Consider the following 25624-nt stretch of genomic DNA (forward strand, 5'->3'; position numbering starts at 1 on the left):
GTGGCTTTTTTCATAGTAGCAAAGAATTGGAAATTGAAGGGATGCCCATCAACCATGGAATGGCTGGATAAGTTGTGGTATATGAATATGAGGGAGTACTATTGTTCTAAAAGAAACCATGAGGGGGACAACTAGGTGGCGCAGTGGATAGAGCACCGGCCCTGGAGTCAGGAGTACCTGGGTTCAAATCCGGTCTCAGACACTTCCTAATTACCAAGCTGTGTGGCCTTGGGCAAGCCACTTAACCCCATTTGCCTTGCAAAAACCTAAAAAAAAAAACCAAACCCATGAGGAACAGAATTTCAGAATAGCCTGAAAAGACATGCAAGAACTGATTAAAATTGAAATGAGCAGAACCAGGAGAACATTATACACACTAACAGCAACATGGGGTGATGATCAACTATGATGAACTTGATCATTTCTGCAGTACAATAACCAAAGACAATATTTAAAAAAAACAACCTGTGTTGCATTAACAACAATATTGTGAGTTGATCAACCTTGATTGGATACAGCTCCTTTCAGCGATTCAGAGAGCTAGGACAACCCTAGGAGACCAGATATGGACAAGGCTATCCCCATCCAGAGGAAGAAAAACAAGACAAAACAACGTCAAAAACCCTATAGAGTATGAATGAACACTTCATTTACTTTTTTTTTGCAAGGCAAATGGAGTTAAGTGGCTTGCCCAAGGCCACAGCTAGGTAATTATTAAGTGTCTGAGGCCGGATTTGAACCCAGGTACTCCTGACTCCAGGGCCGGTGCTTTATCCACTGTGCCACCTAACCGCCCCATCATTTACTTTTTAAATAAAATTTTCTCTTATTGGACAGCTAGGTGGTGCATTGGATATAGCACCGACCCTGGAGCTGGAGGAACTGAATTCAAATTTGACCTCAGACACTTAATAATTACCTGCCTGTATGACCTTGGGCAAATCACTGAACCCCAACAAAAACTAAAATAAAAATAAGATAAAAAACGAACCAAACAAACACAAAAACCTGTGTTAGAGAATATCATCCATACCCAGTGAAGGAACTGTGGAATTTCAATGTAGACCAAAGTTTACTATCAGCAACTTAAAAAAAAAAAAAGTTGTCTCATGAATTATGTCATTTTTTTCTTTCTAATATTTTTTCCTTCCATTTGGATGTGATTCTTCTTTTACAACTTAACTAACATGGCTCTATCTTTAGCATAGTTATAATTGTAGAGCCTTTATTGCATTGCATTCTATTAAGGAAAGGGGGTGGGGGAGTGAAGGAAGAAGGGAGAAAAAATGTAAAAAAATGATTGTTGAAAACTACTATTGCATGCATTTGGAAAAATAAATGTGAAAAAAAAACTGATTTTTTTTCATCTCTAGTCTTTTCATCAGGAATGCTTGAAAGTCCTCAATTTCATTGAATATCCATTTTTTTTTGTAGATGCTGTTAAATATTGGGTTATCCTGACTGTGACTTCATAGTTTTTGAATTGTCTCATTTTGCCTCCTTATTTTCTCCTTGATCTGGAAATCTGAAATTTGACTTTAATTTTTCTCAGTTTTCATTTAGGATCTATTTTTAGAACTGATAAGCAGATCACCTTTTTAATTTATATTTTTCCCTCTGGTTCTAATTTCTTGAAAAATTATATCTAGGCTTTTTCTTTGATCACATCATTCAGGTAGTCTAATAATTCTTAAATTATATTCCTTTGATCTATTTTCCAGTTAATTTGTTTTTCCAATGAGATATTCCACATTTTCTTTTTTTGACTTGTTTGTTTTATAGTTTCTTGTTGTCTCATGGAGTCATTAGTTTCCACTTGCCCAATTCTACTTTTTTTTAGGTTTTTTTGGCAAGGAAATGGTGTTAAGTGGCTTGCCCAAGGCCACACAGCTAGGTAATTATTAAGTGTCTGAGGCCGGATTTAAACTCAGGTACTCCTGACTCCAGGGCTGGTACTCTATTCACTGTGCCACCTAGCTGACCCCCAATTCTACTTTTTAAGGAATTATTTTCTTCAGTGAGTTGTATTTCTTTTCCCAGTCAGTCAATATTACTTTTCACAGAGTTCTTCAGTAATTTTTTTTCCATTTTGATCTATTCTGGGATAGTTGTGGGATGATTGATTCCATCACCCCCCACCCACTCTTACACTAGAAATCCCTGCATCTTAAAGATATGCCTAAAACTTTAAAAGGGAAGCAGTAACTTCTTTTTGAGAGAGAATCTGTGAAATCTGAGAGTGCACTTAGCTAATTCATCCCAGGGCCAAGTCAAGCTCTGTAACCACAACTAATCCCACCTGATTGTCTGAAGGACACAGAGACAACCCAGGGATCACTGTGTTTGAAGAATTTTCCTCTGGAGAAAAGAGGTGGTCTCAAAGGATCTCCTCTGATTTTCTAACCATATCATAGTTATAATAATGATGGTGGTAGGTTCATAGGCCCCATACCTGTATTGGTCAAGGGGCTTCGCCACTGTGGGGTTGGAATGTGATCTGAATTAAGAAAGACTTCCTTATGAATATGGAGGTCTCCAATTCCAGAATGGCACCTCAGAGCTCATCAGAACCACCCTGTACCTAAAATCTCCATTCCAGACAACACACCCAAAAAGTGGACATACAGCTCTGTCTGTCCATGAAGGTAGCCACTCTTCCCCAAGGTTTGCTTCTGAGACATCTCTCCTCATTGCTCCTGGTTCTACCTGCTAAGGTCAAGCAAAACATTGACTTGTGTCATGCTTGGGAGGTCATAAAGGAATCATATAGTCCTCCAAAGGAATAGCTGAGCAGAAACAGCAGCAGCATATAACATCTCCAATTTGGTTGGACATAAAAGAAAGAATTAGTGACACAAGAGCAGCAAGTGAAGGACGAAAGTGTAAAGAAAGATTGCTAGGAGAAACTGAAAGGACTGAAGCTACTTCTCAAGGGCTGAGAGACATCCCACAAAAGACTTGTGCCTTCCCTAACGTCCCCTTCCAAAAACACTACTTGATGCTTTAAGCTAGACATTTTCTGTATCTTTTTTGCCTCAAATATAAAGAGGGCAAAGGGTTAGTTAGACACAAAGATATAAATTTGGATATATAGAGTCAAATCTGTAACTGAATGTTAGGAATTCAACTAATTTAACTAACTGATGACTGAGCTTTGTGATCATTATTCATCCATACTCTGCCAGCAATCCCAGTTGATTTACAAGAGTAAATATTCTACAACTCTGTTCAATTGCACAATTAAAGATATTAATACCAACAGGTTTAACAGCACATAAAAAAACAAGCAAGCAAGCAATTCTTACTCAAAAAATTTGCATGTGCAGCAATAAAAACAAAAATTTTAAAAAGCACACAGGACCTTTGCCAACCCATGAGCCAAATACCCCCCAAACCCTGGCCTTACTTCAGAGCGATTCTGGTCATGAACAAGGATCCTAGAACATTCCTCACAATGAAGGGAGCACTTGATCAAACCCTGGACCCCACAGTGGAGTAGGTTTGGAAACACTGAACTTGCTAGATAGGGAACCAGGACTCTGGAACATGCTTTCCAGTGGGCCAGTCTCAATTCAGGTACTCTCCTTCAAGACCACTCCCTTAGACAACTGCTGCCACCAAAGAATCTTAACTGAATTTTTACTGAGTCAGTCTCTAACCTGGGTGTGCCAGAGCAGGCCAGAAAGAGGGTGCCAGGATCAAGTAGTGGTTTATAAATGGCTTTCTTTGCAAGGAACTGCTTTGCAAATCATGGGATTGCTCCTTCTTTGGAGCTCTGCCTTGCTGTTGTGGAACCAGCTATATATACATGATCATAAGTGGGCGGGCAGATGACAGAACCATCAGATTTGGGCCTTGAGGGATCGTCCCAGGACAAGGCCAGTCTACAGGACAATACAACAATGACAATGTAGCTGCTGGCTACTTGAATTTGATTCTGCCTAGGAGGAATCATTATTCAGACTTGAGAAAACAAGGGTGGAAAGATAATAAAAATGTATTAAAAGAAGTTACAACACATAAGAAAATGGTAGGTAAAGAGAGACAGAGCCAAAAGAGCAGTCAAACAGAGCTGACTGGACCAGCAAGTCAGAGAAGACTGGCCTCAAGTAGAGGTCCCAACCAGATATTTATGGTCCTGCCCCTTATCCAGAGGGCAAAAGGTGAATTCCCTCCTCCCTTATGGATCCAGAATTAGGTAGAGAGTGAAGCTTAAGGAGATCAGGATATAAATTTTACATTAAACAATGAAACAATGGTAGTTCCTTAACATCTCAAGAGTAGGGAACCTCCACCCAGTTTAACAAGATTCAAGTCTTTAAGATTACAAATTCAAAAAAAATTACAAATTTTGTTTCTGCTACATTCATAATTCTCTCCATCTTTTCCCTGCATCAGCATCACTTGGGACCACCCAAATAGGACAATACAGGTGTCCTAAGCTGATTGTATGGTCTTGGGGATACCCCATTATTCTGCTTGGGTACAGAACAAGTTATACTGATCTCCTCACTTAACTAAGTCAAGTGCAGGCAGAGGGGGGAAAAAACCCCAAATCTTGTGACCAAAAGCTTCTGCTCCTTTGTCTTCACTGTTTCCCAGGCCCTGCCTGTGAAAAGGATCTTATTAAAATGATTCTTATTAAAATCATTGCACACATCATCCTAATCAATATAAAGGCAGAAGGGAGTAGAGGGCAGTGACTACAAAAATCTGTCCTCTCTTTTCTACAAGGAGACAGAGAAAGCCTAGAAGTGACTGATCTTGGTCTCAGGTCAGCAGGGAGGAGGGTCCCAGCCAGCCAATTCTCCTCAGGCCATGGTGAGGATCCCAAAGTAAGCTAAGGCGTTTTCTCCGTCTTGGAGGCTCACAATGCCGAGGGGCATGGTGGGAAGTCAGATCTCCAGGGACCAGGACCCCAGTGAGGCAGCAACAGGTGTTGGCATCTTTTCTGAGACATTTTATGAAAAACAAGGGGAGGCTAGAAGCTTGAGGGGTATTGAGGTCCTGGGAAAGTTTCTGGAGGCTTCAGGAGGAACTGAGGGGAATTCTTCCCCCAAATCAAATTGGGTTCTAGAATTCCAGAAGAAGAGGAAGAAGGGGGCGAAACTGGCCCCTCTCATTGGAAATGGCCAAAAGAAGTAAGAACACACTCACACACATATGAACACACAAGCACACACATACACACACTCTGCCTTGAATAAGAAGGAATCACCAACTACAGGCAGGAAAGAGGAAAAGGGGAATTTTGAGGGAACAGCGAAGAAGTCAAACTCTCCTTTGAGGGGGCTGTGGGGGATGACATTAGTGAAGAAGTGTTGAAACGGCAATTGTAAGAAGTACTGGGGCTCTGGATGATGGTAAGGCCCTGCTGTCCAGCCTCCCCTCCTGACTCTGGGATTGAGGAGGAGGAGGCAGGAAACCAACCCACCTGACCATCAGACATGATGCCCGAGACCTTGACCTTGGGAAATGCCCTGGACCTCGGGGTGATTCAGTCTTTGGGCTACCTGAGACCTTGACCTTGGGGTGCCCTGGATTTGGGATGCCTAAGAACTTGGGACATCCAAGACCTTAGGGTGTCCTGGACTTTTTTTTTTTTGCAAAGCAATGGGGTTAAGTCCACACAGCTAGGTAATTATTAAGTGTCTGAGGTCACATTTGAACTCAGGGACTCCTGACTCCAGGGCCAGTGCTCTATGCACTGCACTACCTAGCTTCCCCAGGTGTCCTGGACTTTGGGAAGCCAGAGACCTTGGGGAGGGGGGCCCTGGGCACTTACACAGAAGGAGGGCTGAAGTGGCTGCATAATGAGAAGCTTCTTTTTTTCATAGCTCGTTACCATTACAGAAATTTGTTTTATTTAATTATGCAGGTTTATTGAGAGGTTTGGTCTTTTTTTTCAGCTGTGAATTAGGAGGGAGAGAAATTTTTGTTAATTGAAGAAATAAAATACACTTTGCATGTTTAGATTGAATGCAGATTAGAAGGGAACTAGTTGACTGGGGTTGAGGAAACCATTGCAGCAAGTTTCTCTGATTAAGGTCTGATTTGAAAGACATAGAAGGAATTGATTCAAGTTTCTAAAGAATCCAAGCTGAATTTCCCAAATCAATAAATGGTGAAGGAATAGAAATGTAATTTTTTTTAAAAAGCTAGCTATTGGGGCAGCTGGGTGGCATAGTGGATAGAGCACTGGCCCTGGAGTCAGGAGTCCCTGAGTTCAAATGTGACCTCAGACACTTAATAATTGCCTAGCTGTGTGGCCTTGGGCAAGTCACTTAACCCTGTTTGCCTTGAAAAAGCCTAAAAAAAAATTTTAAAAAGCTAGCTATCAGCATTTATATGAGGAAGCTCTCCAAGTCACTGATAATGAAGAGTTATGGAAATTAAAGAAAGTCTAAGACTCTACCTCAACCTCTCAGACTGGTGAAGCTGACAGAAAAGAGAAATGACAAATACTGAAGGGACTGTGGGAAAGAGGAAAATTACTTGCTTGGTGGTCATGTGAACTCAATGTTATTCTGAAAAAGTCATGTGGAACTCTACCCATTGAACTTATACCCTAAAGACATAAAGAAAAAGGCAAAGGACGAATGGGTATAAAAATATTTATCTCCATGGGAAAATAATCCTGGAAATTAGGGGGCATCAATTAGGAAATGGTCAACCAATTTCCTGGTGTATGGAGGTCCTGTAGGAAATGATGAAAGGAAATTTCCAAGAGATGTGAGCAGAGCAAGGAAAACGATTGATGTGATAACGGCAATATTGTAGAGAAAAACAACTTGGAAAACTGAAGCAATGTGTTTAAAAGTAGGAAGGAAGGAGCCAGTGGGTAAGGAGAGAAAGCCTGTTAGAGGGAAAAAGGCCAGGTAGAGGAGACGACTTTGTCTTCAGAGATGGAGGAAAGGAGGAGAGGCTGCTGGGTGTGGGAGACTCGATGAGGACGAGGTATCCTATTTGCTGTCCTTCATGAATTTCGGTTGCTCTGAGTTCATCTTCCATGTTTCATGCAAGCAAGAGGTCACTGACTGTGTCCCTGCCTGCAAGGGGCTCCCAGTCTAATGGAGGAGACAACAAGCAAATAAAGCTGTCCCAATGAGATCATCAGGAAACCATGAATAGAGGGAAGGCCCTGACATGAGGAGGGGCTGGACCAGGCTGCCTGGAGAGCATGAGATGCTGTTGGGACTTAAAGGAGGCTCTGCAGGTCAGTAGCAGCAGTGGAGGAGGGAAGTCTTCAGGATGGAGACCCAGAGAGGGAAGGCCAGAGTGGGGGGCTTCTTGGTGGACCAGTCAAGAGGCCTGAGTCCCTGGGGCATTGAAGAGTATGTGTCTGGGAGTCAGGTGGGGGGGGGGAGATTAGAAAGGGCTCTGAATGCCAACCAGACCATTTTTATATTTGATCCTGGAGACAACAGGGAGCCACTGGAGTGCAGGGAGGTGGCTGACTGGACGGAGAGAAACTCAAGGCATGCAAACCTATACCTAGCAGCTCTTTCAATAGCACAGGGATGAGGTGTGTGCCAGGATGGGGGTAGGGGCACAGGAGAAAAGGTACTATGGCCTTGGCAATCCCCTGGATCAAAGGGAGGAGAAAGGGAAGAATCCAGGTTGACTCCCAGGTTGGGAGCCTCAAGGACTGGGAGGCTGGGGGTGTCTTTGACAGTCAAAGGGAAGCTGGGGAGGGTTGGGGGTAGAGAATGTGTTCTATTTTGGACCTACTGAATTTAAGTTGTCTGTTGGACATCCAGTTTGAGATATTTAGAAGGCAACTGGAGAAACGAGATTGGGGGGGTCAGCAGAGACATTGGGATAGGAAAGGTAGGTCTGAGAATCTTTTGCATAAAGATGGTGATTAGATTGATGGGAACTGATGAGTTCACAAGTGAAGTAGGCTAGACAGAGAAGTGAAGAGGGCCCAGAACAAAGCTCCAAGGGATACCTATCTTTTGAAGCAGTAATCTGGAAGAGGATTTAGCCAAGGAGACAGAGAAGGAGTGGCCAGAGAGGGAGGAAAACCAGGAGAGAGAGGAGGTGGGAATGTCCTGAAAACTAGAGAGAAGAGAGTAACAAGGAGGAAAGAGTGATCCAAATATAGTCCAAGGCTATATTTCCAGAGGTCAAGGAGAATGGGGATGGTGAAAAGGTCAGTGGACTGGCCAATGAAGAGATCACTGGTAACCTTGGAAAGAGCCATCTCAGTGGGATGAAGATGTTGGAGGCTGGATTGAAAGGGGTTCAAAAGAGAGGGAGAGGAAGAAAAGTGAGGGCACTGATTGTAGAGGACCTTTGAGGATTTGACAACAAAGGACAGGAGAGACAAAGGACAACAGCAGGGAAGGAAGGATAGGATCAAGTGAGAGATTTTGAGAAGGGAGAGACAAGTATGTTCATAGGCAGTAGGGAATCCAACAGTAGAAAGGGAGAGATTGAAGATAAGTAAGATGGGGGGATGAAAGAGAAAGGGGAATTTGTTGGAATCTCTCCTCCTTTTCCCAAAGGAGGTTGCAGGCAAGTGCTCATGGGAGACCCAAGATCAGGTGAGCAGATCCCTCTTCCCTCCAAAAGCTGCATGGAGATTAGGTAGAAGGAAGGCCAACCTGCTCAGAAGGAGAAAGAATTCTTAGCCTCCACCAACCTTCCTCTTTCTCTTTGCTCTCGGGACGGATGATGATAATGATGATAATTATCATCTGCCCAAGTTCATGCCATATATAGCATGTCCCTCCATGACGGCCTTTCCCCAGTTGATGAGCACCCACCTGGCTTCTGTAGAAGCACCTTTGTGGCATTGGTGGCTTCTCTAGCCTGGAGAGTCCTTTCCGTATGTGACCCTACTAGAACAGCTGAGTGGACATGGGGCCTTTCTTACCATTTTTTTTCTCATTCACAGAACAAAACTGAAGATTAGGCTTTGGAGCATTTCCCCCAGTGGCGATCCAGTGCTTGGATCTAGCATGGTCATTCCTGTTGAAATATGGGTTGTACAAAGCATGTGTATATTTCCCACCTGCAACCCAACCTGTGCCTCAGTTTGACTCTTGGACATGTTCGAGATGACAAAGGCCCAGGCTACTTCAAGTCATGTGCTAATCCAACATGGAATGGTCCCAGTATTTGAGATGACATGGAAAAGACTGGGTGGTTCTTTGTCTCTGTCCCCCCACTCCCACCCCAGTGTGGATAGCAGTGGAGAAAGGAGTTGTGTCATTTAAACAGAAGAACCTGCTTCCAGAGGTGAAGAGATTGTCTGGTGGATCAATGGCACTGCCTGCCAGGGAGGGAAGGCTCTGCACCGGAGAAGCCACTGCCTTGCAGAGCAGGACCCTAGCTTCTGACCTGAACCGAAGGAGTCAGTGCAGAGCCAAGTGAAACAAAGTCAGAAAACGGTTCCACAGTATTTCCATCAATGCCTTCTTAGTTGTCATTCTCAGTCTTGTCCAACTCTTTGGAACCCCTTTTGGGGTTTTCCAGGCCAAGATACTGAAGTGGTGAAGAGGGTGGGGAACTTGACCAAAGTGCCACGGGGACTCCCTGGCCAAGCCAGCGTGCCATCCCCTAGACCTCAGTGCCTCCCAGAGAGACAGACTGGTGACGAGGCAAGCAGACAACCTTTCTGAATGAACTTGGCCCCGGAGGGAGGACCTAGAACCCGGTGGAGAATCCAGAGGCTCTGGAGAACTTGACCTGAAATCTCAGGGAGACGGAGAAAGGTCTTAGAGACCTGGAGGGCCATATGGAGAAACTAGAGAGACAATGGGTGCACCTTTGGGAGACACAGAACCTGGAGTGAGATGTCCCTTCTTACCTTAGTCATTGATGTGAATTATTGCTCAGAGACCTTGTGGAAACTCTGGAAATCAGCCAGGAAGCAACCAGAGGAGGAGGTCACAAAGGAGGAGGAGGGAACAAGAGGAGGTCAGGAGTGGGAAGAAGAGGCCAGAGGTGAGAAGAGCAGGCCAGAGGTGGGAGGGGACAATCAGGGCAGAAGCCAGAGGGGTCCCTAGGAAATGGACCAGAAAAGAGTGGGGAGCAGAACTGAGGTCCATAAAAGGCCAGAGGAGGCCAGTGGAATCAGAGTTGAGTAGAGGCGGCAGGAAGAGACAGAGGCCAAGGTGGCCAGAGGCCAAAGCTCAGTCTAGAGAAAAGCGGGCTAGGATGGGTGACTCAGAGGAAGGCAAGCTGGCCCCGGGGGTTCCTTCTCTTCAGGTGTGAGAGTGTCTGGGGGGCGGGGCCCCTCTGGAGGCAAGTCTGGCTCAGTCACAAACAAGACCAGCATCCTCTCCAAGGGACCATTCCATGCTTCCTGACTGGAGGTGACCCAGAAAGGAGCTGGGGGGGGGGGAACAGGCCCAGCTGATTCCTGCCTAGGTGGCTGGGACTGGGTCCGAAGGTCCCAGGATCCCCAAGCCCAAGGGTCCCCCCAGCTCCTCACCCCATGCCCCCAACCCCATGGGTCTGGGCCATTCAGTTCTGCTGCCTAGGAGGGCAGGGGGCATTACCAATGGGGGGGCAGAATCTGTTAATGACTGGGGCTGAAGCAGAGCGCCTTCTAGGTGGGGGGGGAGGGCAGAGGCAGGCCATCCCCATGGCTCCCTGCTCCTAGCCCAGAGGGGGGTAGGAAGAGAGGGAGAGAGAACAAAAGGCAGGCTGGGTGCTGGCGCAGGGGGGCAGGGCCAGGCCCAGACAGGGAGGCGGGGAGGGGGGCCGAGCCGGGGGAGGGGGGCCGAGCCGAGGGGGGGGGCCTTGGGGCCCCGGCGGCGGGGGGGGGAGGGGGAGGGGGAGGGGGAGGGGCGGGCCCGGCTGAGCCTATAAAGGGCCGCAGTCACCCCGGCTCCCGGTCCGCCCCGCAGGCCCCTGGCGCCCGCCCCGGGATGGCCCCAGCCCCGGCCCCGGCCCCGGCCCCGAGCCGCCGCCCGCTCCGGCTTCCCGGAGCCCTCCTACTGCTCCCGCTGCTGCTCCCGGCCCCGCACCCCGGCCTGGCTCGGCCGCCCCCGCCGCTGCCGGTGAGTCCCAGGCCGGCCCCATTCCGCCCCCGCAGGCCCCGGACCCCAGGCCCCCAGCGCGGTGCCCTTGGGAGGCTGGCCCGCTGGCCCGGCCCCTTGCTCCTCCCCTTCCCCCCGCCCCATCTAGATCCTCCCGCTTCTCCCTCCCACTCCTCATTCGCCTCCTGGATCCCTCAGCGTCCCAACCCCCCCCCCTCCCCAGCAGGGAGGAACTGGAGGGGGAGACTTGGGGCTAATTTTGGGGCCGACACCCCACCGAGCTGCTGTCTCCTCTTCCTCCAGAGTGGTAGACTGAGGCAGCCTGAGGCCAAGAGCTACTGGGCTCCTTCACAGCCCCTAGTGTGCCAGCCCAGAGAGCTGGGGCGGGGGGGCAGAGGCCAGGGTCATGACACCTACAACAGGTATCTGCTCTGGTGGGTGTGCCGGGGAGGGGTCTATAGGAAAGGATCCTAACTTCTGAGCTACAAGGCCCTAGAACAGGGTAGGTAGCTCTGCCTGCCCCCAAATGCACTCTGGGAACCTGCCCACTTGTCCTGGTGCCCACTAGGCCCCTGCTCTGGTAGCTTGACCAGGCCCCACAGGGACCTGAAGAGAGAGAGCCAGAGAGCTGGGGGCTTGGAGGGAAGGGGGGCCCAAGGGGCTCCACATGGCTCTTCCTGGAGGGTCCTGCAGGAGCCAGTGGGGGGGGGGCAGCTCCTGGGCCACTCAAGGCTTTCCCGCTACTTGGGGACTTTGAAATGAGTCATCCGATCCTGCCTCTTCACCTCTGAAATGTGGGGAGTGGTGCTGGCCACAGGTCACTTAGCAAGGACCAGCAGCAAACTCCATTGACTCCTCTGTTCAGCCCCACGACATCCGGGGCTCCCTATCCCAGGCCACCTGCTCTGAGAAGGCCCTGCAAATAGTTAAGCTTCCCTTTTCAGGCTACTGCCTGGGTAGGTACCCGATAACCAGCTTAGGGCCAGCTCACTACCATGCCCCTACCCCAAACCCCAAATATACACACTGTTAAGAGATAAGAGAAACCTTCGGGCTGAGCTGGGGGTGGAGGCAGGGGGCTCCAGGAGGCACTGGGACCCTAACCTAGCTTCATGCCAGAGTAGCAGAGGAGGAAGGTGATGAGGGCAGGGTTCTCAGGGCCCATCCTTGGAAATCTTCCCAGCTTGGATGTCCTCAACCTACCTTGGATAGATTGCTACGAGGGCTAGATCTGGTCCCAAAAGCCCTGGCATCAAATGCTGCCTCTGTCATATGCTCCCTCTATGACCTGGAGCAAGTCATGCTTGCTCTCCCAGCCTCAGTTTCCTCCTGTGTACAATTGGTATAGACATACTTGCAAGACCTCCCTCATGGGCTCTGAAGACTGGACAGAACATGAGAGGCAGTTACTAGACCTTGGGGCAAGGAAAGGGAGGGGGTACTTTCCTTCCTGAGACATACTCAGATCCAGAGCTCATTTGGGAAGCCAGGTATAACAAGTCATTCTGTTTCTCAGAAGGGAAACTGAGGTCCTCAGAGAGAAAGGCACGGGGCTGCTCCCTCACTGCAGCCAAGATACTGTCTGACCAAGTCTCTCCTCTCAAATCAGAGCAGTCCCACTCAGATGCAGCTGGGGGAGACCAGGCCTTGGGCTGGGACTGGAAAAGGGTGGTCTCCTGTTCTGAGACCACTTAGCATTCAGGCCAGGGGAGTAGAGGGCACAAAGAGGCCTCCAGGTGAGTGGGCAGCCCAGGTCAGAAGGGCCTGGGGGTTTCTGCAGTGCTGTGACCTTGTTCTGGGTGGTGGTGGAGGGGAGCTTCTCGCTGAGGAGCAGGCAGATCCTTGAGTGAGGAGGGAGGAAGGGCTGGTCTGGAGAAAACATCCAGTTGTAAATCCCAGCTTCACCGCTGTGGAAGGGCAAGTCCCATTTCCTTCTGGGACTTGGTCTTCCCTCTTATAAAAAGGTGGTTTCATCTGAGTGCCTCTAGGATACCCTCCCATCAGGGCCGCAATGAATGAGTGCACTCAGTGGTCCAGGGTGCTTTCACTTTGGCAAAGGTCTGTAAGGGATGCCTCCGGCCATAGCATCCCATCTCAACCCCACCTTCCAGCCCCACCCCAGTTTTGTTGGGCTGCTTTCTTGGGGTACACAAATTTACCCAGGAACAGAATCCTCAGAAGTGGAAGGACCTTAAAGACAACTCCTCCCTTCGCAGGGATCCTCTCTCCGGCTTCAGTGAGAGAAGCCCACTTCTCTTAGGGGAGACAGTCCATTTCTGTTGGGGAGTACTCTCCCTGTCTGCTCCTCTGTTCCCCCCCCCCTTCTAGGTGGCAGGCTTTTAGGGCAAACCCACTTTCATGTTCATCCCTCTGAATCCTAAGGGAATCTTGAGGGATATTATTGCTCCTAAAAGGACATCTTGCTCAGTCACCAAATCGCTCTGAGCCCCCATCCCCAGTTTATTTAATGACTTCAGACTGGGAAAGTGCTTTCCCGGAAAGTATCTGTTCATCCTCCATGTAGATCTCTTCTCTTGGGCTTAAATGAACCAGGAGCTTGTAACAATGTAGCAAGTAGGAAAAGGTGCCCGTGGTATACAATGTTTCAACTACGAGGAAGCTTCTTGGGAGGAGGGAGGAGGAGGGGGAGGAGGAGGAGGAAGAGGAGGGAGAGGAGGAGGGGGAGGAGGAGGGAGAGGAGGAGGGAGGAGGCAACCAGCCTGGCCTCTCTTCCCCTCCCCCACCAGTTGACCCTGGAGTCCTGGCTTACCCTTGGGGGAGTCTTTCCAGAACTCTCTCGACTCTGAGCTCATAAGATGAGCTCTCTGGAAAGTGATGGCCTCCTCCCTCTCTCTACCCCTTTCCCTCTGACAGGAGTGGGATCTCCAGGAGGACAGGTAGCCAACCAGTCTCTCAAAATACTATGCTAGCTTTTTAACAAGAAGGTGATTGAGGGAGACTGAGGCATGGGGAATGTCTGAGCAGCTCTCATCACTCCTGAGCCCTGATGGAATGGAAGCTCCTTGAGGGCAGGTCTTGGCTATCTTTCATCTCTGTCATCCCCCTCCCTGCCCCCCCCCCCACTAAGTTCAGAGTCCTGCCCAGAGCAGGGAGTGATGAGGGTTTGTTGGATTGAACCCAGATGGGGAGAGAAGTCCCAAGAGGAGCTGAGTGGGGAGGAGTGCTGAGGGCAGCCCGGCTGGGGGGGCGGGGCAGGAAGCACTCAGCTTCGGGGGAGAGGGTTCTGAGGTGTCTCTGCTCTCTGTGCAGGACTCAGCTCCCAAGGAAGAGGGACCCTGGCTTGAGGCTGTCCCCAAAGCTGCAGCCACCAGGCCTGCCCTCCCCGTTCCCACTGGCCCTCCGTGGGTCACAGCTCAGGGTCGCCCCCGCTGTGGTGTGCCCAACCTGCCTTACGGATGGCGCCTCCAGAATCGTCAAAAACGCTTTGTACTGTCAGGTGGACGTTGGGAGAAGGTCCACCTTACCTACAGGTAGGGAGGCCCTGGGCTCCCTCTCTGGCAGAAGTGCTTTCCTCTTTTAGATGAGGCAGGGGAGGGCATGGAGAAAGCCAGTCTCACCTTCCAGGAGGGGGCCTAGCCCTCCCTGCTTCACAATGCTCTCTCCCTTTACAAGACTTGAGGCCTGCCAGAGAGCACCCACCCTGAGTTCAAATCCAGCCTCAGATATTTGCTAGCTGAGCCCTGGGCAAGTCATTTAATCTCTACCTGCCTTAGTTTCCTCAACTATAAAACAAGATTCCTAATAGCCCCTGCCTCAAAGGGTTGTTGTGATGATGAAATGAGCTATCTCTAAAAGCTTTTGGTGTACAGCCTGGCACACAGTAGCATTTTCCTTCCTTCCTGGCCTAGCCCCAACAACTCTTCCCCCATTATCCAGAATCATGCGGTTTCCCTGGCAGCTGGTCAAGGAGCAAGTCCAGCAGATGATGGCTGAGGCTTTGCGGGTCTGGAGCAATGTGACTCCACTTACCTTCACGGAGGTACAGGAGGGCAGGGCAGATATCATGATCGACTTCACCAGGTAAGTGCCCAGGGAAGATCAGAGGGCCACTCTGGCTGAAGGCCCTGGCGTTGACCTTGGGCTGACTCCATGGCATCCCAAAGGCCTCTTCTGGAAATCAGGCCCAGGACGCCTGGTCTCCAACAGCTGCTAGGTCTTAAGTGTTCCCAGGAGAACCCCTGGGGTTCTTTGGGGTGGCCCTGGCTTGGAACAGGGAGGCAAGTCTAAGTCACTGAGCCTGGCTGGTCATGATGATCATGCCAGAGCTGGGGGGGGGGGGGCGGAAATTCCACTTTCACAGGACCAGAGTTCACCCAGAGTGAACGGATCTTGAGATCCCCAGGGCTGAGGAGCCTGAGGGAGGAAGTACCCCCAGCACCCTGATCTCTGATTAGGCTGCAGAACTGAATCACCTGTCTGTGTCCCAGGCCAGGGATAGCTGGGCCCAGCCTCCTGACCTCAGCCTTTCCTCAGGTACTGGCATGGAGACAACTTGCCTTTTGATGGCCCAGGGGGCATTTTGGCTCATGCCTTCTTCCCCAAGACCCACCGGGAGGGGGATGTGCACTTTGACTATGATGAGACCTGGACCATCGGGAACAACCTGGGTATGAGAGCTTTGGGGGAACTGAGGCAGGGGAGAGGGTGGAGCTGGGAGAAGCAAAGACCAGCTGGCTGGGGAGGCCAGACTGGATGGCAAGGGGAGGGGCAGTTGACTGGGTGGCCCCTGCCTCCAGGTTGGGTGCTGGGCATTGCAAGCTTTCGGGCCTGCTCCCATCTGTTTTCCCAGGAACAGACTTGCTGCAGGTGGCCGCCCATGAGTTTGGCCATGTTCTGGGCCTTCAGCATTCCACTGAAGCCAAAGCTCTGATGTCCCCCTTCTATACTTTCCGCTACCCTCTGAGCCTCAGCCCAGATGATCAGCAGGGGATCCAACACCTTTATGGGAGGCCACAGCCTGCTCTTGAGCCTAGCCTGAGCCAGGCCCCTCCAGCCCCAAGGGCTACCGTACCCCCCTCCGATGAGCCTCCTCCTCCCCAGCCAGGTGACTTAGACACCAATGAGATCTCCTTGGAGGTGAGTCACCAGTTCTAATGCTACCCATCTTGCCTCAGTGTCCCTCATGAGTCTGCAGGGCTACCCATCCATCCTCCATTTCTAATGTCTCCCTCCATCCTGCCTCAATGTCTCCTATGAGTCCCCAGCCCAGCCATGTCTGCCCCATCTCATCCACCAGTGCTAATGACTTTCTTCTATCCTGCCTCAATGTCCCCATGAATCTAAAGGGCTGCCTGGCCAGCTGCCCAGTTCTAATACCTCACCCCATCCTGCCTCAATGTCCCTTGTGCAGCCAGATGCCTGTGAAACAGATTTTGATGCTGCAGCCATCATCCGAGGAGAACTCTTCTTTTTCAAGTCAGGCTTCGTCTGGAGGTTGAGAGGGGGGCAACTACAGCCTGGCTACCCAGCCTTGGCTTCTCGCCACTGGCAAGGCCTGCCCACTAGCCTCGATGCTGCCTTTGAGGACCCACAGGGCAACATTTGGTTTTTCCAGGGTGAGATTCAGGGGAGAACCCAGATAGGGGTTGGGGTTGGGGCCTGGAGTCTGAAAAAACATCCTATTAGTTCCCAGACTATGGAAGACCAGGTGGAGGCCAAGATGGGCAGAGAAGGGCAGTGGGGAAGGTTCAGGAACATTGGAGACAGAGAGGAGAGAATGGTCAGAGGCTTCCAGATTCCAGGAAGGGAGGTGGCTGGGGCCAGAGGACAGAGCCTCATCTACCAGGAGGCATTGAAGGCCAGAGGTCAAAACCTCATCCAGTGAGTCTGAATCCCTGACCACTTCACCTCTGGGCCTCAGGGTCCTCAACTGTCAAATGAGTGCAATAAGGGTCACCTTTCGAAGGCTGTGATGGAGAGCTGATGAGATAATGAAAAAAGCGAAGTACAGGACTTTGCAAGAACTTAAGAAATGGTTGTTGCCTCTCTCCCTCCCCCATGCTGCTTCCCTCCCTTTCTTCCTCTCTCCTTTATTTCCTTACTCCTTCTCTCTCTCTCCCTCCCTCCCTCCCTCTCTCTCTTTTCTTTTCTTCCCTCCTTCCCTCTCTATGCCCTCTGGCAGAGTCTTAGGAACAAAATGTCTTTCCTTGTAGACCTCTGGCTTCCTCAGTCATTTGACTTGAATTAAGCTCCTACTGTGTGCTACACCCTGGGGATACTGGCCAAAGACAGCCCCTGCTGCCTAAGAGCTCCCAGGCTAATGGAAGTCAACAAGTCCAGACATAGATATGAAGCCTAGAAACAGAGTATTCTGACCAGAAGAAGGACTGGAGTTGGGGGATCTTCCTGGAGGAGCTGGGCTTGTGGGAGGGAGAACAATCTGGGGCTGGACACATCTCAGAGGACATGGAGAGCAGGAAGGTGTCAGAAGATGGAGAGGGAGGCAGCTATGGAGTCAGAAGGGGCTGGAGTTGTCTCTGGGCCTAACAGGAAGCTAGGGAGGCCGGTAGTGGGAGAAGAGGACAGAGAGTAGTCTGGGCCAGGTGATGGCTAGAGTCGAGGGATGGGGGGAGACTTATTCAAGGAGCAGTCAGAAGGCTGGGAGCACTACAGGGAAGAGGACATGGTGGGGACTAAGGTATGAGAAGACTGCAAAAGGAAGGAGGGGGCTGGGTTATAGAAGGATTTGGGTGGCAGAACATTTTAGATGTAATCCTGAAGGCCACAGGGAGCCCTTGGAATATAGTGAGTAGTGTGAGTGTGTATATGTGTTTGTGTGTGAGTGTGTATGTGATATGGTCATACCTGGGCTTAGGGAGATCATTTTGGCCCCTGAAGGGAGGATGGACTAGAGAGGGGAGAGATTGAGGCAGACAGACCCTCTCCTCCCTAGCAGATACTACAATAGGCCAGGTGTGAGGGTGTGTCAGGGTGGGAGGCAAGGTCAGGAGGGAGAAAAGGTTATTAGAGAGATGCGGCAAAGATTCAAAGGACATGCTTTGATAACATTGAATCTAGGGGCAGGGGGAAGTCGGTAAAAGACTAAAGGGTAATTCAGAATGACCTCTAGATGGAGAGCCTAAGGGACTGGGAGGGGGGTGCTACCCTCTTCAGAACTAGTGAAAGTTAGAGAAGGGGTGGTTTGGGGGCAAAGGTCATGAGTTTTGTACCTGTTGAGTTAAGCTAGCTATACTGACTAACCAATTTGAGTTGTCTGAAAGATAGCTGGAGAGTTCAGGAGTTAGAGTAAGACAGGGCAGGTAGGCTGAGAACCATCTCTATGACCATTTAATCCATGGGGGCTGAGGAGATCACCCAGGGAGGTAGTAAGGAGGAAAAAGAGTAGAGGATCCAGGACAGAGCCTGTGGAGAAAAGTGCCCTGATAGAGAAAGATCCTGTGGTCAGAGAGGGAGGAAGATAATTGGGGGAGGGGCTGACCACAGAGAGAGAAGAGTTATCAAGGAGGAGAGAGGGATCTTCAGTGTCAGAAGTTGTAGAGAGGTCAAAGAGAATTAGGAAGGCCAAAGGGCCATTGAATTAGGCCACCCAGAGACCATCAGTGACTTTGGAGGGAGCAAGTTTAGATTGAAATGAAAATCTATGAAGAGAGACTCCATGACCAAGAGATGGTTGGCAGGATGAGGTTGGGAGTTAACTTTTTTCCCTTTGGATGGCAAAGACAGGTGCAACCCATGCTTAGCGCCCTCTGAGGCCTGCTCTAGAAATCACTGCCTTAGGGTGGTGTCCACAGCCTCTGTGAAGGGAGGAGCTCCCAGTGCCATCTCCCTTTGTCTCTGTGCTCCTTGCCCTGACTATTTTCCCTTTGCTGTCCATTGACCAGGCTCTCAGTATTGGGTGTATGCTGGAGAACAGCGTGTACTGGGCCCTGCACCACTCTCTGACCTGGGTCTAACAAGCTCAGCCATCCATGCAGCACTGGTGTGGGGAACAGGGAAGAACAAAATCTACTTCTTTCATGGGGGCAATTACTGGCGTTTCCATGCCAGCACACGGCGTGTTGATGGCCTCTCCCCGAGAAGGACCACTGACTGGCGGGGAGTCCCCTCTGAGATCAGTGCTGCCTTCCAAGACAGTCATGGTGGGTTTGAGTTATGGGAAGGGAGGGGCTGGTTGGGTTGGGAAGGGCCCTTCATGCCCACTGCTCCTCCTCTACCTTGTGCCAGAAGGTTAAGCCCTCCTATACACAGCAGCTTTCAACTCATCTGTGTGGAAACAGCTTTCATGTCCCCTTTGAGCCTTCAAGGAGGCTGAATTCTGCCAGCTGCTAGGAGCTGCTCATGCAGCCTGTGAGGTGCAAGTTGACTGACTGCTCCTTAGGGTGCCGGGGACCCACCTCCCACTGACCCTTCCCCCACCTTACCTTCTAGGTTATGCCTATTTCCTCCATGGTCGCCAATATTGGAAGTTTGACCCAGTGAAGGTGAGAGTCCTGGAGGGCTTCCCACGCCTCATTGGCCAGGATTTCTTCAGTTGTGCTGGACCTGCCACACTCCCCTCCAATACCTTTCTCTAAGCACTGGCCTTGGAGGCCCTGCATTGAATCTTGGCCCCTTTCCCCAAATCTTCTCTAAGAGCTGGCCTCCCATGGGTAGATATGAGCCAGGCAGCACTATTTATTCAGGGATGGACAAGAAGACCCTGGGTGAGCTGCTGGGCTCAGGCTCCCCCAGGCCCTCTGTTGGGGGCAGCTGGCTGTCAGTTAGGCTTCCATTTAGGCTTAGGGAGTCCCTCATCTGGAGAACCCATGGGTTTGGAGGCAAAGAGACCCAGGATCGTGCTGGTTGTGGCCTACAGTATCAGTTTTGTTTCCTGCCTTCTCTGTCTTTGTCCGATACATTTAAGAATCTCAGTTGGGACCCTCCGTTTACTACCCAACTCCTCCTAAGTGTTGGTGGTTCTCTTTGGAACTTCAGAATTGTTCCACACTTGAGAACTGCCTCTCCCCACAGACTGACTGCTGTCCCCGGGGGAACATCGTGGAAGACTATGGAAGCAGCATACCTTTTCCCAGAGTCCTTGACTTCCATTCTCCCAGGGAGCATTGAATCCATGCCATCTTCCTTTCTTCTGGCTATCTACTGCCCTCCCACCCTGAAGCTTCCCCCTTTTTCCTAAGCTGGTTCTTTTGAACAGGGCACATCCATCCCAAGCCATGGATCCCAGTCGAGGTGCATAGGTTCATTCAGTCAGGAGGTGCCTACTGGAATCTCCTCCTGCTCTTACTTGCTACCCATCTTTAGGCCTTACTCTAGGCCTGGGATTTACTTGTCCTTTAAACCCTTCTTGGGGTGTTGTCTCCTGTGAGGTTCAGAATTGGGGTCAGGAATGAAATTAAGCATCAGAAGTGTTTCTGCTGAGTCTTCTGCTTTCTTTGGAGCTGCTCTCTTGGTTTCCCCTTCTGCCTTTTCTTCCTTTTCCTTCCTATTGATTTGAAGACTCACTCACTTTGCAAATGCACCCTTACCAGGGCTTGCTAGATAGGGTCCTCCCTGACTGACAGGTTTTCTTTTCAGTACTTTGTGGTGTTCTGGAGATCTAAACCCTGTTTCAGTAGTCCTTAAGCCTAGGTCGACATTCCAGATGTTTCTTTGAGACCTGGACCCTGACCTCCAGTTGGCAGCAGGGAGGGTGAGCAGGCTTGAATGACTTCCTGCCTATCAGGGTGCCCAACAGTTGGCAGACAGTGGGCCTTTGGGCCCCCTTGACAGGGAGTTGCTACCACCACTCTGGTTCTTCTCCCTCTGCCCTTGACAGACCCTGAATGTCAAGCAGCTGGCCCCCTTCTGGGGGCCAGAATCTCAGGGCCGATCCTTGGGGTTTGCCAAGAGGTTTGGGCACGCTCAGGCTCTCAGCTTGTCCATCATCCTGCATGTCTGCTCCTGGCCTTTCCTCCTGTTCCTTGTCCCAGACTTCTGGGAACCTCCATGTCCTACTGACATGCCCCACTTCTCAGGACACTGGCTGACCCTTGGAAGGGATGTTGGCTCATTCTTTTCATAACAGGAGAAATAATGGTTAGGTCCCCAGCTCAGGAAGGCCTTGCCTTGTGTGTCCCCTCCAGTCTGACTCTGATTCCCCATCTTCAGAAAAGAGAGAGAGATGCTAGGCAGAAAGGGCAATTCTGGCCTGGGGATAGGGCAGCCCTGGTAGCCAGTACTGCCCCTATGCTGAGGGCCAGTGGTGTCTTCCTTTCCCTACCCCAAACGTGCCCACAGGCCAGCATGAGCCATGGGCTCCAAGGGACAACAGGTCCCAGAGGCAGAGCTCAATGCCAACTCCCTCCCCCACCCCAAGGCTGGTCCTTGTAGGCTAACCCAGCCAGACTGGGATAGCCAACCCCTAGACTTGGAGGTGTTCCCTCAAGTCTCAACATGCTCACAGAGCCTGAGCTCAAGACTGCTGACTATAGGGGAACCTGACTATTTCCCACTAAACCCTTAGGGCCTGGAAATTGGTAACTAGGAGTCCGAACAGGCCTTGTGTCCTGCTCTGCTCTTGGGCCCTGAATGGAAGGAACCCACTATGGAGTGGCCCCATGGTATAGGTCTGTGGGACCTACCAAAGAAGTATAACTGTACACTATGTAGTGTGTCTTTTGTATCTGTGGGCCATCCATTCAGCAATTAAACATGGCCTGTTTTCTGTTGGACCTATCTGGCTTCCTCTTTGGAAATGACCTGGGCTTCCTTTCTAGTGGGGATCTCTGCTGCTCTTCTCCCTGATGCCCCAGACTCAAAACACAAGAGAGTGCCCACAGTTATGCAGTGTAAGGTTGGAAGGGGGTGAAATTTGAATCCAGTTCCCTTCTCATATTAGGAGTGACCTTGGAGTTCTGAGTTCAAATCATGCCCCAGACCCTAACTTATCTGTGTGGCCCTGGGTCCTCATCTGCAAAATGGGCAGAATAATGGTTGGCATTTCTACCTCACAGGGTCTTTGTGAGATAACAACTGATGTGTGCCTTTTATAGAAATGTCAGCAATTCTTCTTCTATTGACCATTCTGGGGATGGCACCATTGACCCAAACTGGCTAAAATCCTCCAAAGGTTGAGGAATAGAAGAGCTGAACTCCTCTAGGAGCCATCTGGGAGAAGGTCCAAGGCATTCTTGGAGGGTGAGGAGCCCAGGAAGACCTGAAGGGATGGGGACATGCTGGGAAAGGGAGGTGCTGGGGATGACCCTGGGGTGGGTGGGAAGATACTAGTATCCTCAGCAATGTTAGGGAATGGGGTTTCAGCAATATGTAGCTGAATGAGGATCACCAATGAAGGATACATTGCAAATGTGGAAGTCATCTTCCCAGAAAGGATGCTTGAACCTAGGAAAACTGTGATCCATGGATCAATCCACAAGTGTTTGATTTCTTGGTGCCAGCCGCCATGCTGGGCTTACTTAGAAAGTCAAATGGGAAACAGCATCTGCAGCCCAGGAGCTTAGAGAGAAAGGACAAGAGGCTCTGGTTGGAATCTTGGGGTTGGGGCAGGAGCTCATTAAGGGATCCATCAGATGGGCCCATGGAAGCCAATGAGGAGGGGTGTCCTTGAAAAGGGAAGGAGTAGCCACATTGGTGACCAAGGCCTGGAAAGAGATCTTGGGCTTAGCCACTGGGGAGTCATTCAATAACCTTCAAGGTGAGTGTGGGGAACTGAGAAGATGGCTAGAGAAGACAAGGAGGAAAACTAAGAATGGCGCCATCGAGAATGTTTTAAGTCTGAGGAGAACTGGGCCTCTTTGGAGGTGGTAGGGGAAGAACAATGGCTAGAGAGAGGTGGGAGATGAGAAAGAGAAGGGAGCCGTGTCATGGAGGCTGAAGCCAAGGGGGAAGGGATACAAATGAATGGTGATGGGCTGAGAGATCTGGAGTCGGAGGCAGGCACATCTTGGCAAATGGCATCTTCCTATAGTAGAAGGGCAGATCCCTAGGGCTTGGTGGCACAGGCAAAAGCCTCTTCTGTTCTGAAGAACCCCATACAGGAAAAATAACAATACCCTGGTTGGGGCCCCAGTCACCCCACCCTCAGTAGAATGAGTACCAGAGCAGCAGAAGTCCAGGGTCAGGCTAGGTTGGGTATTGGTGGGATTGGGAAGAACAGTATACAAATCAAATACCCAACAAGAGGCACCAAGTCAGAAATAGCCTGGTTCTAGTGTTCCTAGGGCTCATGTTCTCTCTGGGAAGATGATGTGCACCCTGTATATATTATTAAAATATTAGGAGCAGCTAGGTGGCACAGTGTATAGAACATGGGTCCTGGGATCAGGAGGACCCAAGTTCAAATTCAGTCTCAGACACTTAATTACCTAGCTGTGTGACCTTGGGCGAGTCACTTAACCTTATAGTCTTGCAACCTCCCCCCCCCCCCCCAATAAAACACTCAGTTCTGCCAGTGGAGCAGAGATCTCCTTCATATGAGATGTCTTGTCCCTGTCCTCCCAGAGGTTGCAGGCCAAAGCTTTACCCAAGGTACGGGCTGCCTTCTCCACCTACTCTTGACCTTGGGGGAAGCATGCAGAACTGTCTGGCCACTCATCTGTCCTCCCTTGCTCTTGCCCTTGTGGAAGCAGCTGGTCTCCTCCTGCGTCCAAAGCCCGTAAGGCCCATCATCTTTCCTTGGTGCTCCTCCCTGTTACCGTATTGTAGGCTGCTCATGCCCACCATGAGCTGCTCCCCATTCATTGCTGCTCTCAGTGTAAGCTGAGAGAAGAAAGGAAAGCCTCCCCATCTCCTTGGGAGTTTTTCCTGAGGCACTTGCTATCCCTTCTGTCATCTGCTCAGAGCTTCCACAAAGAAAGAGTAAAAAACCCTAGGAAAAAGGAGATCTGGGCACCACTGAAAGGCTTCCTTCAGAATCATTTAACAAGTGGTTGAAAAGGAAAGATGGATGCCAGGAAGGCCATTAACACTGGCAATAATTTCATTGGAAAATCTAAACAGTAACAGATTTACAAATACGTTTCTAGAGTGCTGAAGCACTTTATAAATATTTCATTTGAAACAACAACCCTTCTTTACAGGTGAGGCAGACAGAATTGAAGTGACTTGTCCAGGGTCACCTACTACTAAATGTCTTAGGCTGGATATTAATTTGAGTTTTTTTCCACACCAAATACAGTATATTCTGATAGTCATATATGTCACCTAGCTACTTAGAAGAGATGTCTTAGGAGAAAATTTCTCGTAGGAGGCAAGGTGATGGGCAAATAGGAGCTATACTGTCTCATAAAGGAGAAGCCTGCAAGTTAAAGCCAGTTGAAACAAGACAGGAGATCTGACTAAGCAAGCCATCTAGAGTATTCAAAGATGAATGTGGGAGGACGACAAGAAGCGGACAAAAACTGGAAAGGAGCTGCAAAAGCCTTCTCCGCCAAGAATGGTCCTGGAGAAGTTTTGGAGCCCACAGAGATCCCAAAGATGGAAGAGCAGACCTGGATCAAGGAATGCAGATAGGACTAAGGCAGCTAGACCCCAGATGCAATCCAGCCTCACATACTTCCTAGTTGGATGATCCTGGGCCAGTGCCTTCATTTCTGTTTGCCTCAGTTTCCTCATCTATCCAGCGGGGGTAATAATATTTAGCTCATGCCCATCCACTTTCCACATGATTCTTTCTTCCCTGCCAGGACTTGGTTTCTGCTGGCAGCTTCCTTCCATTGTCCTTGACTGTCTCCATCCTTTGCTATCCTTTTCATCTTTCTGACTTTCTGCTGGTGCTTTCCAAGGAGTCCATTCCCTGGATCTTCTGGGTATTGTCCTTTGAGGCTCTGCTGGCTGGGATGAGGGGCTGCTCTTATCTCTGGGCCTACTGGCATCCAGTTGTTGGCCTCCTCTGTCTGCTCATCTCTCCAGCCTCAGCTCCTAAACTGGGGGTTTGTGCCAAGGCCAGGCTCTTCTCCTTCCTTGGACTCAGCCCGGCTCACCCACCGGGTCCCAAGGACACAGGGTCATTCTGCCTGCTTCTTCTGCTCTGCCCCGGAGCTTTCCCGTGGGAGCCAGTTTCCATTTCTCTCCCTTTCTCCTTTTCCTCCTCCCTCTTTTTCCTCTTATTCCTCCTTTTCTTATTCTCTTCCCCTCCCTTCCCCTTCTCTCTTCTTCCCCCCCCTCTTTCCAACCCCTCCTTCTCCACTCTCCTCCTCTCCCCTTTTCTCCTCCGGCTGTCTCTTTCCCTTCTCCTCTGCCCCATCCACACCGACAACTGTCCACCTGAGCCGGATGACCATCCTGGACTCCTTCCAGCTGTGCCTCCGTCCAAACCCCTGGGAGGATGGTGGTGCCCTCTGCAGTGAGGGGCAGCTGTCAGAATCTGGGGGGGCGATCCGTGGGGGGAGACCACGGAGCAGGCACAAGGCTGCGGGGGCCAGAAGGCGGCTGCGTGACGGGAGCTGCTGGGGAAAGATGGGGCCGGGGTCCGAGGGGCCTGCGGAGGGCGGAGGGGAGGCCTTGAGTCTGGGAGGCAGGGCTGGAGGAGTGGGGGGCGCTTGGGGCTGGGGGGCACAGCTCCCGGAGAGGAGGCGGGGTGCGGCCCCCCAAGAACAGAAGACCCGGAGAGCGCCTGCTTGGGAGGGCAGAGGGGCCCTGGAGCCCCCCGG

General features: G+C 50.5%; 2 protein-coding genes across 2 annotated transcripts in view; both read left to right on the forward strand.

The window, feature by feature from the left end:
- The window catches only part of LOC141497082 (uncharacterized), an 857774-nt gene that overhangs the window by 778912 nt on the left and 53238 nt on the right, over nucleotides 1–25624 (forward strand). The window lies entirely within an intron of this gene.
- Nucleotides 10867–25329, forward strand: MMP11 (matrix metallopeptidase 11). Its single transcript, XM_074199876.1, has 9 exons — nucleotides 10867–11015; nucleotides 14265–14485; nucleotides 14892–15035; nucleotides 15489–15622; nucleotides 15805–16091; nucleotides 16366–16570; nucleotides 18857–19114; nucleotides 19404–22151; nucleotides 24220–25329. The coding sequence occupies exons 1-8, from the start codon at nucleotides 10884–10886 to the stop codon at nucleotides 19547–19549; spliced, it is 1527 nt and encodes a 508-aa protein (XP_074055977.1). The 5' UTR covers nucleotides 10867–10883; the 3' UTR covers nucleotides 19550–22151; nucleotides 24220–25329.

Source organism: Macrotis lagotis, chromosome X, assembly GCF_037893015.1.
Source record: "Macrotis lagotis isolate mMagLag1 chromosome X, bilby.v1.9.chrom.fasta, whole genome shotgun sequence".
NCBI classification, from domain to species: Eukaryota; Metazoa; Chordata; class Mammalia; order Peramelemorphia; family Peramelidae; genus Macrotis; species Macrotis lagotis.

Bases quoted from the DNA above. Each gene is read 5' to 3' on its own strand.
- MMP11 (XM_074199876.1), top strand. From the start codon at position 10,884: ATGGCCCCAGCCCCGGCCCCGGCCCCGGCCCCGAGCCGCCGCCCGCTC. The intron at 11,016-14,264 runs GTGAGTCCCAGG...CTCTCTGTGCAG, and splicing joins GGCCGCCCCCGCCGCTGCCG to GACTCAGCTCCCAAGGAAGA. The intron at 15,623-15,804 runs GTATGAGAGCTT...CTGTTTTCCCAG, and splicing joins GACCATCGGGAACAACCTGG to GAACAGACTTGCTGCAGGTG.